The sequence below is a fragment of the Ylistrum balloti genome, unplaced genomic scaffold, assembly GCF_031769215.1.
Source record: "Ylistrum balloti isolate Yb309-2 unplaced genomic scaffold, AGI_CSIRO_Ybal_v1 Utg370574, whole genome shotgun sequence".
NCBI lineage: Eukaryota > Metazoa > Mollusca > Bivalvia > Pectinida > Pectinidae > Ylistrum > Ylistrum balloti.
In genome coordinates this window covers 910,678-924,735 of record NW_026782359.1, presented here as the reverse complement: position 1 = coordinate 924,735, position 14,058 = coordinate 910,678, and the positions used below count along the sequence as shown (strand labels likewise).

Here is a 14,058-nt window from a genome sequence, read left to right as displayed (position 1 = left end):
AGTGTAACAGGAAACAGATAACTGGTGATAGTGTAACAGGAAACAGATGACTGGTGATAGTGTAACAGGAAACAGATTACTGGTGATAGTGTAACAGGAAAACAGATTACTGGTGATAGTGAAACAGGAAAACAGGTTACTGGTGATAGTGTAACAGGAAACAGATTACTGGTGATAGTGTAACAGGAAACAGGTTACTGGTGATAGTGTAACAGGAAACAAATTACTGGTGATAGTGTAACAGGAAAACAGATTACTGGTGATAGTGTAACAGGAAACAGATTACTGGTGATAGTGTAACAGGAAACAGATTACTGGTGATAGTGTAACAGGAAACAGATTACTGGTGATAGTGAAACAGGTAACAGGAAAACAGATTACTGGTGATATTGTAACAGGAAAACAGATTACTGGTGATAGTGTAACAGGAAACAGATTACTGGTGATAGTGTAACAGGAAACAGGTTACTGGTGATAGTGAAACAGGAAAACAGGTTAATGGTGATAGCACAACAGGAAACAGATTACTGGTGATAGTGAAACAGGAAAACAGGTTAATGGTGATAGCACAACAGGAAACAGATTACTGGTGATATTGTAACAGGAAAACAGATTACTGGTGATAGTGTAACAGGAAAACAGATTACTGGTGATATTGTAACAGGAAAACAGATTACTGGTGATAGTGTAACAGGAAACAGATTACTGGTGATAGTGAAACAGGAAAACAGGTTAATGGTGATAGCACAACAGGAAACAGATTACTGGTGATAGTGTAACAGGAAAACAGATTACTGGTGATAGTGTAACAGGAAATGAGATTACTATTGATAGTGCTTTGTTCATTATATATAACATGTTATTATTGATGTAATTTGTTCTTTTATTATATTATGGTTAAAAACATCAGTTTTTATTTCCTTTTTGTGATATATTTGACAGCATCATTATCCGAGCCTTGAGGTTCTTCGCCCAGACAATCTGTGAGAAATTTACTACATCATTCGAGGAACAGGTAATTTCATCTGCAAGAGTGTATTAATGTCTTAATTCATAATTGATCATTGCCATTTGCTGGGTATTTTTCATTTGCAAGAAAATTGACTTAAATCTTGACAGTCCAAAGCTAAGTTTTAAACCCAGTGTGTGTAATTTTCGTAGTTTCTTTTAACAGTTTAAAGTCAATACCGTCTATTTTTCAGCTGTGGAGCTGTTTCTTCCATTGTGCAATAGCCTTCCTTACGCAGCGTCCGCTACAGCTAGAGCAGTTCTCAGTGTCCAAACGTAACAAAATTGTGTCAAGGTCAGTACATTGGAAGGTCAGATATGTCACAGGTTGTAAATATTTGTGATTGTGTAGAGGAATTTCTCAGTTGTAAAACTTGTTACATTTTGTTTGTGTTAGTCATTGCGATTTCATCTTAAATCCATTCCAAAGTCAGACTTGCAAAACTTTCCTGAAATGTTCTGGAAAAAAATGTTCTTAGTCAAATTTTATAATTAAAGTCAGGAATATCCGGCCTTTATGTACAATCAGTGGGTAATGTATATAGTGTATGTACATGGCCCTAAGAGCTGGTTCTGACAAAACAATGACTGATTATTAAAGCACACATTTGAATCTTTAAGACTTTTTACATGTTAATGCTACTTTCTGTAGGTACAGTGACATGCGGCGTGAAATGGGATTTGAAATACGCCAGATGTGGTCAAGATTAGGTGAGTGAATGGTTACTTTGGTTTCCAAGCTACTTAGCTTCTTGCTGTAATAGTTTTCAAGAACAAATTATTGAATTGATATTTGTTATCTACTGTTTGCAAAAACATATATGTAACATCACATCAAGATATCTTACATGTGTCTTTACATGTAAATCACTTTAATATCAGATGTAAACATTTTAAAAATTTAGGGATGTAAATTTTTACAACCATTACAAGTAATTAATGACAAGGCTGTATGTATACTTTTGTCTCATCACCAAGGGTAAATATTGATTAATACTCACATTGTGGTTGGTAAGCTATATCAGGAAACATTTTTTTTCCAGGTGTTAACAAGAAGTACTTCATACCTACTTTAGTGGAGCCTATCCTTGAAATGACATTGGTGCCAGAACTAGGTAACTCCTCTCTGACTTATCACACCAACATTCACAAGTTTTCAGCATACAATATAAATATTTTATTTTGTTTTTGTTTTTAATTTGTTTTCCTTTTGTTGTGACAGTTATTTTATTTTTCAGAACTAAGGAAAGCCACTATTCCTATCTTCTTTGACATGATGCAGTGTGAGTTTACACAAGTTGATCCAGTCACAAGAAAAATCAAAGGAAACTTTGACCAGGTGAGAAACTGTAAAGATGTTTGAGAGAGACTATACAGATGTTTGACCAGGTGAGAGACTTAAGAGATGTTTGACCGGGTTAGAAAGTATACAGATGTTTGACCAGGTTAGAAACTATACAGATGTTTGACCAGGTGAGAGAGTATACAGATGTTTGATCAGGTGAGAGAGTATACAGATGTTTGACCAGGTGAGAAATTATACAGATGTTTGACAAGGTGAGAGACTTAAGAGATGTTTGACCAGGTGAGAGAGTATACAGATGTTTGACCAGGTGAGAAACTATACAGATGTTTGACCAGGTGAGAGAGTATACAGATGTTTGACCAGGTGAGAAACTATACAGATGTTTGACCAGGTGAGAGAGTATACAGATGTTTGACCAGGTTAGAAACTATGCAGATGTATGACCTGGTGAGAGAGTATACCGATGTTTGACCAGGTTAGAAACTATACAGATGTTTGACCAGGTGAGAGAGTATACAGATGTTTGACCAGGTGAGAGAGTATACAGATGTTTGACCAGGTGAGAGACTTAAGAGATGTTTGACCAGGTTAGAAACTATACAGATGTTTGACCAGGTGAGACAGTATACAGATGTTTGACCAGGTTAGAAACTATACAGATGTTTGACCAGGTGAGAGAGTATACAGATATTTGACCAGGTGAGAGAGTATACAGATGTTTGACCAGGTTAGAAACTATACAGATGTTTGACCAGGTGAGAGAGTATACAGATGTTTGACCAGGTGAGAGAGTATACAGATGTTTGACCAGGTGAGAGACTTAAGAGATGTTTGACCAGGTGAGAGAGTATACAGATGTTTGACCAGGTGAGAGACTTAAGAGATGTTTGACCAGGTTAGAAACTATACAGATGTTTGACCAGGTGAGAGAGTATACAGATGTTTGACCAGGTGAGAGAGTATACAGATGTTTGACCAGGTGAGAGACTTAAGAGATGTTTGACCAGGTGAGAGAGTATACAGATGTTTGACCAGGTGAGAGACTTAAGAGATGTTTGACCAGGTTAGAAACTATACAGATGTTTGACCAGGTTAGAAACTATACAGATGTTTGACCAGGTGAGAGAGTATACAGATGTTTGACCAGGTGAGAGACTTAAGAGATGTTTGACCAGGTGAGAGAGTATACAGATGTTTGACCAGGTGAGAGAGTATACAGATGTTTGACCAGGTTAGAAACTATACAGATGTTTGACCAGGTGAGATAGTATACAGATGTTTGACAAGGTGAGAGAGTATACAGATGTTTGACCAGGTTAGAAACTATACAGATGTTTGACCAGGTGAGAGAGTATACAGATGTTTGACCAGGTTAGAAACTATACAGATGTTTGACCAGGTGAGAGAGTATACAGATGTTTGACCAGGTGAGAAATTATACAGATGTTTGACAAGGTGAGAGACTTAAGAGATGTTTGACCAGGTGAGAGAGTATACAGATGTTTGACCAGGTGAGAAATTATACAGATGTTTGACAAGGTGAGAGACTTAAGAGATGTTTGACCAGGTGAGAGAGTATACAGATGTTTGACCAGGTGAGAGAGTATACAGATGTTTGACCAGGTGAGAGAGTATACAGATGTTTGACCAGGTTAGAAACTATACAGATGTTTGACCAGGTGAGAGACTTAAGAGACGTTTGACCGGGTTAGAAACTATACAGATGTTTGACCAGGTGAGAGACTTAAGAGATGTTTGACCAGGTGAGAGAGTATACAGATGTTTGACCAGGTGAGAGATTATACAGATGTTTGACTAAGTGAGAGACTACACAGATCTTTTGACCAGGTGAGAGACTTCACAGGTATTTGACCATTTATGTCACATAGTGATAGTCTATATTTATATAGTGTCAGATTTTGTAATTTGGCTGCCAACATTATTGTTGTGTGTGTTTGAACACCCAAAGAAGACAATTTTTATTACAAGTATATTATCAGTTGTGTTCAGTGGGATGGTATCTAGAGATGGATATTTAAAAGGACTACCTCCTTTAGGAATCTAACACAATTAATTTGGTTACTTAATTTAGGTCACCAGAGACATAAAGGGTTGTGAGATTAATAGCTAGTCTCTGTTTTGTTTCACCCCTGTATGTATGACTGACCCACTATATTTCCATAGACAGTAACTATCCATCTGTTTGTTTCAGTTGTTTGTACTGATTATTGATCTGTTTGATCTCTGATTTCTTTACCTACAGACAGAAAACGAGCTCATCATGAAACTAGATGCCCTGGTGGAGGGAGGCTATGGTGATGAGGAGTACATGGATCTCATGTATGATATGTAAGTACCCAGCTATGTGTTGATACTAGGATTTTATGACTTGTGTATCCATAGCAACACTGTAAGACATTATGGTCTGTGTGTCCATAGCAACACTGTACATGGTTTGTGTGTCCATAGCAAGACTGTAAGACATTATGAGTTGTGTGTCCATAGCAAGACTGTAAGACATTATGGTTTGTGTGTCAATAGTAACACTGTAGGACAATATGGTTTGTGTATCCATAGCAACACTGTAAGACATTATGGTTTGTGTATCCATAGCAACACTGTAGGACAATATGGTTTCTGTATCCATAACAACACTGTAAGAAATTATGGCTTGTGTATCCATAGCAACACTGTAAGACATTATGGTTTGTGTATCCATAGCAACACTGTAAGACATTATGGTTCGGGTATCCATAGCAACACTGTAGGACTTTTGTTACTTAAATATATTGTATGTGTTTGTACTTTTTCAAGATTACATCGAATGTGCAATGGTAATGATGCAATGCGTAGTCAAGGTCTGGCCTTTGTGGATATGATAAAGCGACTACTGCAGCGCCTTCTGGAGTATCGTAAGATCATTCAGTATGAGAGTAAGGAACACAGAATGAACTGTATAGTGAACTTGCTCAACTTCTACCATGACATTGATCGTCAGGAGATGTACATCCGTTACCTGTACAAGCTATGTGATCTTCACATCGAGTGTGACAACTATACTGAGGCAGCTAACACACTCCAGTTACATGTCAACCTTCTCCAGGTATGCATGGATGTGAGAGGAGTAGTGTGTAGGTGGATGTGGGAAGGGCAGAAAAAGCCCTTCAGGTTTGTGTGGATGTGGAAAGAGGGGGGGGGAGATTTTATAGGTGTATGTAGATGAGGGAAGATTAGAAAAGAATCTATAGGTGTTAGTGGATGTGGGAAGAGTATAGAGGCTATACAGGTGTGTGGGCGAATGTGGAATGGATGGAAAAGCTCTCAAGTTGTGTGAGTTGATTCTAAAAGAATAGAGAGGTTCTACAGGTGTATAGGAACATGGGAAAAGTAAAGAGGATTTTCAGCTGTGTATCAATGTAGGAAAAATATAGAGATGATATAGGTGTGTATGAATGCTGGAGATGTTGAGAGGTTCATACATGTATTAATGTGGGGGGGAAGTAGAGAGTGCACAGATGTGGACAAAGAAGAGTAAATATTCTACAGTGGTACTGATTACTGTTACAGTGGTCAGGTGACCTTACTGTGATAGTCCAGGGTAATTGTCGGTAAATATTCTACAGTGGTACTGATTATTATTACAGTGGTCAGACGATAACCTACCTCTGATGCTCCAGAGTAACTGGTACCCAAACACCCACACCCACCGTGGACTCAAAGAGAAGCTGTACTATGACATCATTTCCTTCTTTGACAAAGGAAAGGTCAGTATGTGTTACATGGAATAAACCACCAAGGTCAGTTACTTGTAACTTTAAGATCTTTGTCCTGAGCTCATCAAAAATTTTGACAAGAACTTATTATGGTATGATGTCTGTCTATCGTTAACTTTTATATGTCCAGAGATTGCCTTCCAGTTTTCAACTGATCTTTTTCAGACTTGGTAGGCACAATCACCATAACATTAGTGTTTTACTGAATGACAACTTATGTACTGTATTCAGCAAAGTGACTGCCCCATGTTGTTTTCATAATGTTAATCTTGTCTGGAGATTTCATCTCTAAGTTTTCAACTGATTTCTTTGAACCTTTATAGGCTTTTAAATACAATGACATGAAGTTATATTTTCCTGAAGGGCAGTGTGATTTGACTTTATTTTGAAGAGTTATTGCCCCTTTTTGTCTTCATAATAATAATCTTGTCCAAAGATCCCCTCTTAAATTTTCAGCCCATTTCTGTCCAAGTTTATGGGCTGAAATACTATCACAGAAGTTTACTTTTGGAAGAGTTACTGCCCCTTGTTGTTTTCATAACATTAATTTTGTCTCTAGATCATCTCTGTCAGAATGCATTCAGTTTCTTTCAATCTTTTGTTGACCATTACAGCTGTTGGCCTTTTGTTGCCCATTGCTACTGTTGACCATTGTTAACCATTGTAACTCTTGACCGTTGTTGACTGTTGTTGACCATTGTAATTGTTGACCTTTGTTGACCATTGTTACTGTTGACCATTGTTGACCTTTGTAACTGATGACTGTTGTTGACCGTTGTAACTGATGACTGTTGTTGACCATTGTTACTGTTGACCATTGTTGACCTTTGTAACTGATGACCATTGTTGACCTTTGTAACTGATGACCATTGTTGACCTTTGTAACTGATGACCGTTGTTGACCATTGTAACTGATGACTGTTGTTGACCGTTGAAACTGATGACCATTGTTGACCGTTGTAACTGATGACTGTTGTTAACCGTTGTAACTGATGACCATTGTTGACCGTTGTAACTGATGACTGTTGTTAACCGTTGTAACTGATGACCATTGTTTACCTTTGTAACTGCTGACCTTTGTAACTGTTGACTGTTGTTGACCGTTGTAACTGATGACCATTGTTGACCTTTGTAACTGATGACCGTTGTTGACCATTGTAACTGATGACCATTGTTGACCTTTGTAACTGATGACCATTGTTGACCATTGTAACTGATGACTGTTGTTGACTGTTGTAACTGATGACCATTGTTGACCATTATAATTGTTGACCGTTGTTGACCATTTTGCTAGTTGCCAGTTATGATGTTGACTGTGATACCTGTGTTACAGATGTGGGAGAAGGGTATCCTACTATGTAAAGAACTGGTTCACCTGTATGAGAATGAGCTGTTTGACTATGAAAGGCTCAGTGTGATACTGGTAAGTAAATCCTTCACTCCTGATGGCAGGATATCTATCACTAATAACACTAAACCTATTGTACCTACTGTGTAATATTCCAGGGAAGATGGGGGCAAAACTCCAGACAGAGAGTTAGTTTGGTCTAAAACAGTCAAATGATGTAATCTTTTTACGAAATAGTGCATAGATGGGTTGTTTAATAGCTTATTATGGACTTGTCATTTCTCTATGTTAACAGCGCAGACAGGCAGACCTATACAGCTGTATTATAAAGGAGCTAAGAGCAGACCCTGAGTACTTCAGAGTGGGCTACTTTGGTCGAGGATTTCCAGCATTTGTACAAAACAAAGTGTTCATCTACCGCGGCAAAGAGTATGAGAGACTTACTGACTTTAATGCCAGGATGCTTAGCATGTTTCCAAATGCAGAGGTAAGTTTCTATCTTCATATCAACTACCCAACACTCTCTGTCCCATAGTGTTCCTGAGTGTAGTGATATTTATGGGATAACACAATTTGCTTCAATATGCATCATAATTATACTGTCATAAATTAAGTTTTACTGGCAATGCATAGCAGAAACAGTCAAACAGATATTTGTGATAGCGTAATCATGATATACCACTGTGATTTTTAAAACAATGATGGGTTACCTCTATTCTCCTTCTTATCAATTTGAACAGCTCAAAAATCTGGGTTTCCTTACTCAGGATTCGTGACACCAATAACTTTCAGAATTGCACCATTGTAAGGGATCACTCTTTTGTGTCTGTCATAATTTCCATGATGTTTCAGGGTCATTTGAGGTCATGGAATTATTAACAATTGCGCACTACTCTCGAGAAAAAGAAAACTTTGTGTACATTGTCGTTATACCATTGCAGATTATTTTTGTTAATCATAAGTATTACATCTCAAGTGTATTAGAACTTCCTTGGTTTTTTTTGTACTGTGTTGTACAATGCTTTACTGTTACAGGTACTGAAGTCCCTGTCGCCACCATCACAGGACATGATGGAGTCTAACAAACAGTGTATCCTTTAGTCTATTACCCTGTTCTAGCCTGTGAAGATTTTGTTATAAACCCTAGTCCTAATAACCTAGTGAAGGCAATGGGGATTTTACTGTACAATTAAGTATGGAAAAGCTTAAGTCATTGCTGTAAATCAGACCGTAAAGTACATGGGTTGGTGACCTAAATTGATTGAAGTCTACATATTTTGTGAAGTGTTGACCTTGATATTTGTCCAGATTTACAGATCAATGCTGTTACCCCTGTCCTGGAGTTGCAGGACAGATTTGTCAACAAACCAGTCAGCGAACGCATTCTAAAGTAAGTTGTTTACATTAACATCATAAAACCAAAAAAATAAAATTTGTTCTTTTCATATTTTAAGAAAGGATTTGTCATGTTGCATTGGTACAGGTTAATTATCAAGGTTAAGTCTTTATTGATGGTAAGGAAAAGTACTTGTGCTAACTAAAGGGAAGTAACTATACAACATAAGTCAATATTTATGGTAAAGGGAAGTAACTGTGCTAACTAAAGGGAAGTAACTACACAACCATTATCATTATTTATGGTTAGGTGCTAACTAAAGGGAAGTAACACAACATAAGTTATTTATGGTTGTGCTAACTAAAGGGAAGTAACTACACAACATAAGTCATTATTTATGGTTAGGGGAAGTAACTGTGCTAACTAAAGGGAAGTAACTACACAACCTGTATCATTATTTATGGTGAGGGGAAGTAACTGTGCTAACTAAAGGGAAGTAACTACACAACATAAGTCATTATTTATGGTAAAGGGAAGTAACTGTGCTAACTAAAGGGAAATACTACACAACATAAGACATTATTTATGGTAAAGGGAAGTAAATGTGCTAACTAAAGGGAAGTAACTACACAACATAAGTCATTATTTATGGTTAGGGGAAGTAACTGTGCTAACTAAAGGGAAGTAACTACACAACCTATATCATTATTTATGGTTAGGGGAAGTACCTGTGCTAACTAAAGGGAAGTAACTACACAACATAAGTCATTATTTATGGTAAAGGGAAGTAACTGTGCTAACTAAAGGGAAATACTACACAACATAAGACATTATTTATGGTTAGGGGAAGTAACTGTGCTAACTAAAGGGAAGTAACTACACAACATAAGACATTATTTATGGTTAGGGGAAGTAACTGTGCTAACTAAAGGGAAGTAACTACACAACCTATATCATTATTTATGGTTAGGGGAAGTACCTGTGCTAACTAAAGGGAAGTAACTACACAACATAAGTCATTATTTATGGTTAGGGGAAGTAACTGTGCTAACTAAAGGGAAGTAACTACACAACCTATATCATTATTAACTGTCAATATTTATGGTAAAGGGAAGTAACTGTGCTAACTAAAGGGAAGTAACTACACAACATAAGTCATTATTTATGGTAAAGGGAAGTAACTGTGCTAACTAAAGGGAAGTACTACACAACATAAGACATTATTTATGGTTAGGGGAAGTAACTGTGCTAACTAAAGGGAAGTAACTACACAACATAAGACATTATTTATGGTTAGGGGAAGTAACTGTGCTAACTAAAGGGAAGTAACTACACAACCTATATCATTATTTATGGTTAGGGGAAGTACCTGTGCTAACTAAAGGGAAGTAACTACACAACATAAGTCATTATTTATGGTTAGGGGAAGTAACTGTGCTAACTAAAGGGAAGTAACTACACAACCTGTATCATTATTTATGGTGAGGGGAAGTACCTGTGCTTACTAAAGGGGAGTAACTAGAGATGCTGCCATTTAACCTATAGTTGGAATGGTCCAGGAAGCATGGAATGTACCAATACAGGATGTAGGAAATTTCTAGATGTGTTGTCAGTTTTCACCTGTATTTACTATCTAATCAGTTCCTGAAATTTATTTTCTTGGAGAAGTTTTCAACCAGTTTTGGCAGTCCCATTTGCGATCTGTATGGGTCTGTATTTGCTATTATGTGCAGCCGTTCCATTGGTTCTGACTATTTCAACTTCTTTCACTAAAGCAGCTTATGTTTAGTAAAATCGTGTACTAAAAGAAAGTAACTAGATAATGGATTTACTTTTTCAAATATTGCTTGGCAGTACGTGAGTATGAAATTCTAAATGTGGAACAGCATAAATTTCAATACCCTGTGAGTAATTACTATGGTGATGGTGGCAAACCAATTCATATTTGTTTTTTTATGTTCTATCATCATCATTTTTTTTTTTTTTTTCAGGTATTACAATGTCAATGAAGTCAATAAATTCACATATTCACGGCGGATGGATGAGAGTAACAGTGATATCACCGTGAGTAACCAGATTCTTTTAATACTCCATGTTAACTATTAAAGTTAAGATATCATTGTTTGTTTTAATACTCCATGTTAACTATTAAAGTTGAGACATTATCAAATTGTCTATGTATCTATTTGTATTCCTTTCAATCGAAAATTCAACAGAAAATTAGAATATATTGTTGTTCTTTGTTGGTTAGCAATGTATTCTCTTTCTTTTAACAGAAAATGTGGCTGGAACGGACAACAATGGTTTCCTCTTACTCACTACCGGGGATATTATGTTGGTTTCCCGTCATCTCAACCACCACAGTATGTCTTACAATAGGTTTCTTCTGTTGACAGTGATGGCTGGGTTTCCAATAAATCTGTTGTCATTAAGTATGATAAAAATGTACTCTGAGCCCTGCTTCAATTGAGATGTCTGATGTGTTTCTATGGTAACAGTAATGATGTGTGTTTCTATGGTAACAGTACTGGTGTGTGTTTCTATGTTAACAATGCTGATGTATGTTTCTATGGTAACAGTACAGATGTGTGTTTACATGGCAATTATATTACTGATGTATGTTTCTATAGTTCTGATGTGTGTTTGTGTGGTATTAGTACCAGGTGAGTCCCTTGGAGAATGCCATAGAGACACTGGATGCTACCAATAAAAAGATAAACCTCCTCATAGAGCAGCACACAGCAGACTCCGGTCAAAGTGTGTCCAGTCTTGGTATGGTACTCAATGGTGTAGTGGATGCCTCGGTCAATGGAGGAATCACCAACTATAAGGTAAGATTATTGACCGCGGCCAAAGTCTAGTGACAGATATTGATCATGTGAAGGGAACTTGACATTTCCCATCACACTTGTTACATGGTAAAGTTGTTTCTCTGAACAATGTACATCTGCTTCTAGTTACAAAGTACTCCTTAGATGTAATAGTGTTTCATCATTACGAGATAAGCATAGAAGATTCTCTCACTTAAACAACAAATCAGATTTCTTTTATAAACTGAACTGTTTCAGATCTTCTACTCAGAGGACTATGGCGATTCAGAAAAGGACATGAATCTGGTTATCAAACTTAAAGATTTAACACGTAACCAGGTACAGTACTGCACATGCTCTAAAGCAGAGTCTAAATCTTAAAACATATTTGTACTGAAATAATTTTAATTTCCTACAACAAAATTTGATGGGAGCATAATTCTACAAGCAAAGTATCTGTCTGTTCAACTCTCTGTCTGTGGTTGGAAGTTTGTCTGGAGTATATTTGTTTATACTAATAAACAAATCACAGGGAATTTAAGCAATACATAAGGTGATGGTGTGTTTACTACTTACTTTGGAAAGGTTGCCATGGTAATCGATCACTAAAAACAGATTTTCATACAAAAGGTTGTCCAGGCCACTCCTAACTTGTGGTACAATTTCAATGAAACTTCACAGAAATGTTACAGAAATGTTAGCCACTAGGTTTAGTGTGCATTTAATATTTTTCACAAAAATGTGATTGCCATTTAAATCATACCAATTTAAGCAGTCAGTAAACAAGTTTTACTGTAAATTGCCGCACAACTCACTCATTACTTTATAGTTGACTTTCAGTTTCTTTTGAAGAGTCAAAATCATGTTTGAACTTTACATAAGCACACAAACTTAATTCTAATTTTTTTAAATCACAGTTTGAGTACAATGGATGAATACTAAGCATCAGGCTTGTTACTTCAGTTGTTAAGTAAATAACATCAGAAAAAGATTGTGTTTTTTTATATTTCCAGATGATCCTTCTGCGAGAGGCCTTAAACATCCACAAGAAAAAAGTAACAGATGACTTAAAACCTTTCCATCATCACATGGAGCAGAGGTTTGAGGAGATGTGTAATCTGATCAAACAGGAGTACAGTCTCAAGGTGAGTAGATTGAATACTGAAGGTCAGACGAGTTACTGGGAGTTGTGTAAACCATTCTGATTGGATAATTTTAAAATTCTATATCATTTCTGTAGTGCAGTATGCTAATAATTTACAATATAAAAAATAACTTATACAGGTATTATTCCTTTGGAGATTTGTACTACCACAGTAGTGAAGATTTTATCAAATTGACATTTCTGTTACAGCCCCCTGACAGTGCCTACATGAACACACTGAAGAGATACAAGTCCATGTCTGCAGTCAGTCTGAGTCGGTTAAGTGAGGCCTTTACAGTTCCCTCAGAGTGAGTATGCCAATTACTAGTTAGGTCATGTAAACAGCAGTCAGTCTGAGTCGGTTAAGTGAGGCCTTTACAGTACCCTCAGAGTGAGTATACCAATTACTAGTTAGGTCATGTAAACAGCAGTCAGTGTGAGTTGGTTAAGTGAGGCCTTCACAGTTCCCTCAGAGTGAGTATACCGATTACTAGTTAGGTCATGTAAACAGCAGTCAGTCTGAGTCGGTTAAGTGAGGCCTTCACAGTTCCCTCAGAGTGAGTATACCGATTACTAGTTAGGTCATGTAAACAGCAGTCAGTGTGAGTCGGTTAAGTGAGGCCTTCACAGTTCCCTCAGAGTGAGTATACCAATTACTAGTTAGGTCATGTATACAGCAGTCAGTCTGAGTCGGTTAAGTGAGGCCTTCACAGTTCCCTCAGAGTGAGTATACCAATTACTAGTTAGGTCATGTAAACAGCAGTCAGTCTGAGTCGGTTAAGTGAGGCTTGATCTTGATCTTGTATGGTAAATGATTACCCCACTAAACAGACAGGACAGGAAGTTCCCACTCAGTTAAGGGTTGGAAAGTTTCCACTCAGTTAAGGGAGTGAAAAGCTTCACCAAGTTGAGGGGAAGGAAAGTTTCCACCAAGTTGAGGGAGTGAAAAGCTTCACCAAGTTGAGGGGAAGGAAAGTTTCCACTCAGTTAAGGGAATGAAAAGCTTCACCAAGTTGAGGGGAAGGAAAGTTTCCACCAAGTTGAGGGAGTGAAAAGCTTCACCAAGTTGAGGGGAAGGGAAATTCCTACGCAGTTCAGGGGTGGAAAGTTTCAACTAAGTTGAGGGAGTGAAAAGCTCCACTCAGTTGAGGGATGGAAAGTTTCCACTAAATTGAAGAGATGGGGAAGTTTCCACTGAAGTGATTGGATGAAGTTCCACTAATTTGAGAAGTGGAAAGTTTCCACATAGTTGAAGGCGTGGGAAGTTCCCAATGTTGAAGGGTCAGGAAGTTTATGCTTATTTGAGAGCCTGGGAGTTCACATTTAGTTTGGG

At 37.2% G+C, this 14,058-nt stretch overlaps 1 protein-coding gene across 1 annotated transcript in view; it reads left to right on the top strand.

Annotated features, from left to right (window-relative positions):
- The window catches only part of LOC132556538 (dedicator of cytokinesis protein 1-like), a 90,235-nt gene that overhangs the window by 58,470 nt on the left and 17,707 nt on the right, over positions 1-14,058 (top strand). Inside the window, exons 31-48 of the mRNA XM_060220951.1 lie at positions 943-1,015; positions 1,203-1,303; positions 1,661-1,719; positions 2,052-2,123; positions 2,247-2,347; positions 4,578-4,663; positions 5,129-5,417; positions 5,959-6,078; positions 7,421-7,510; positions 7,731-7,922; positions 8,471-8,525; positions 8,744-8,825; positions 10,763-10,835; positions 11,048-11,134; positions 11,429-11,602; positions 11,840-11,920; positions 12,595-12,726; positions 12,936-13,033. Coding sequence (XP_060076934.1) covers positions 943-1,015; positions 1,203-1,303; positions 1,661-1,719; positions 2,052-2,123; positions 2,247-2,347; positions 4,578-4,663; positions 5,129-5,417; positions 5,959-6,078; positions 7,421-7,510; positions 7,731-7,922; positions 8,471-8,525; positions 8,744-8,825; positions 10,763-10,835; positions 11,048-11,134; positions 11,429-11,602; positions 11,840-11,920; positions 12,595-12,726; positions 12,936-13,033 — 1,965 coding nt within the window. The remainder of the gene's footprint in view (positions 1-942; positions 1,016-1,202; positions 1,304-1,660; positions 1,720-2,051; positions 2,124-2,246; positions 2,348-4,577; positions 4,664-5,128; positions 5,418-5,958; positions 6,079-7,420; positions 7,511-7,730; positions 7,923-8,470; positions 8,526-8,743; positions 8,826-10,762; positions 10,836-11,047; positions 11,135-11,428; positions 11,603-11,839; positions 11,921-12,594; positions 12,727-12,935; positions 13,034-14,058) is intronic.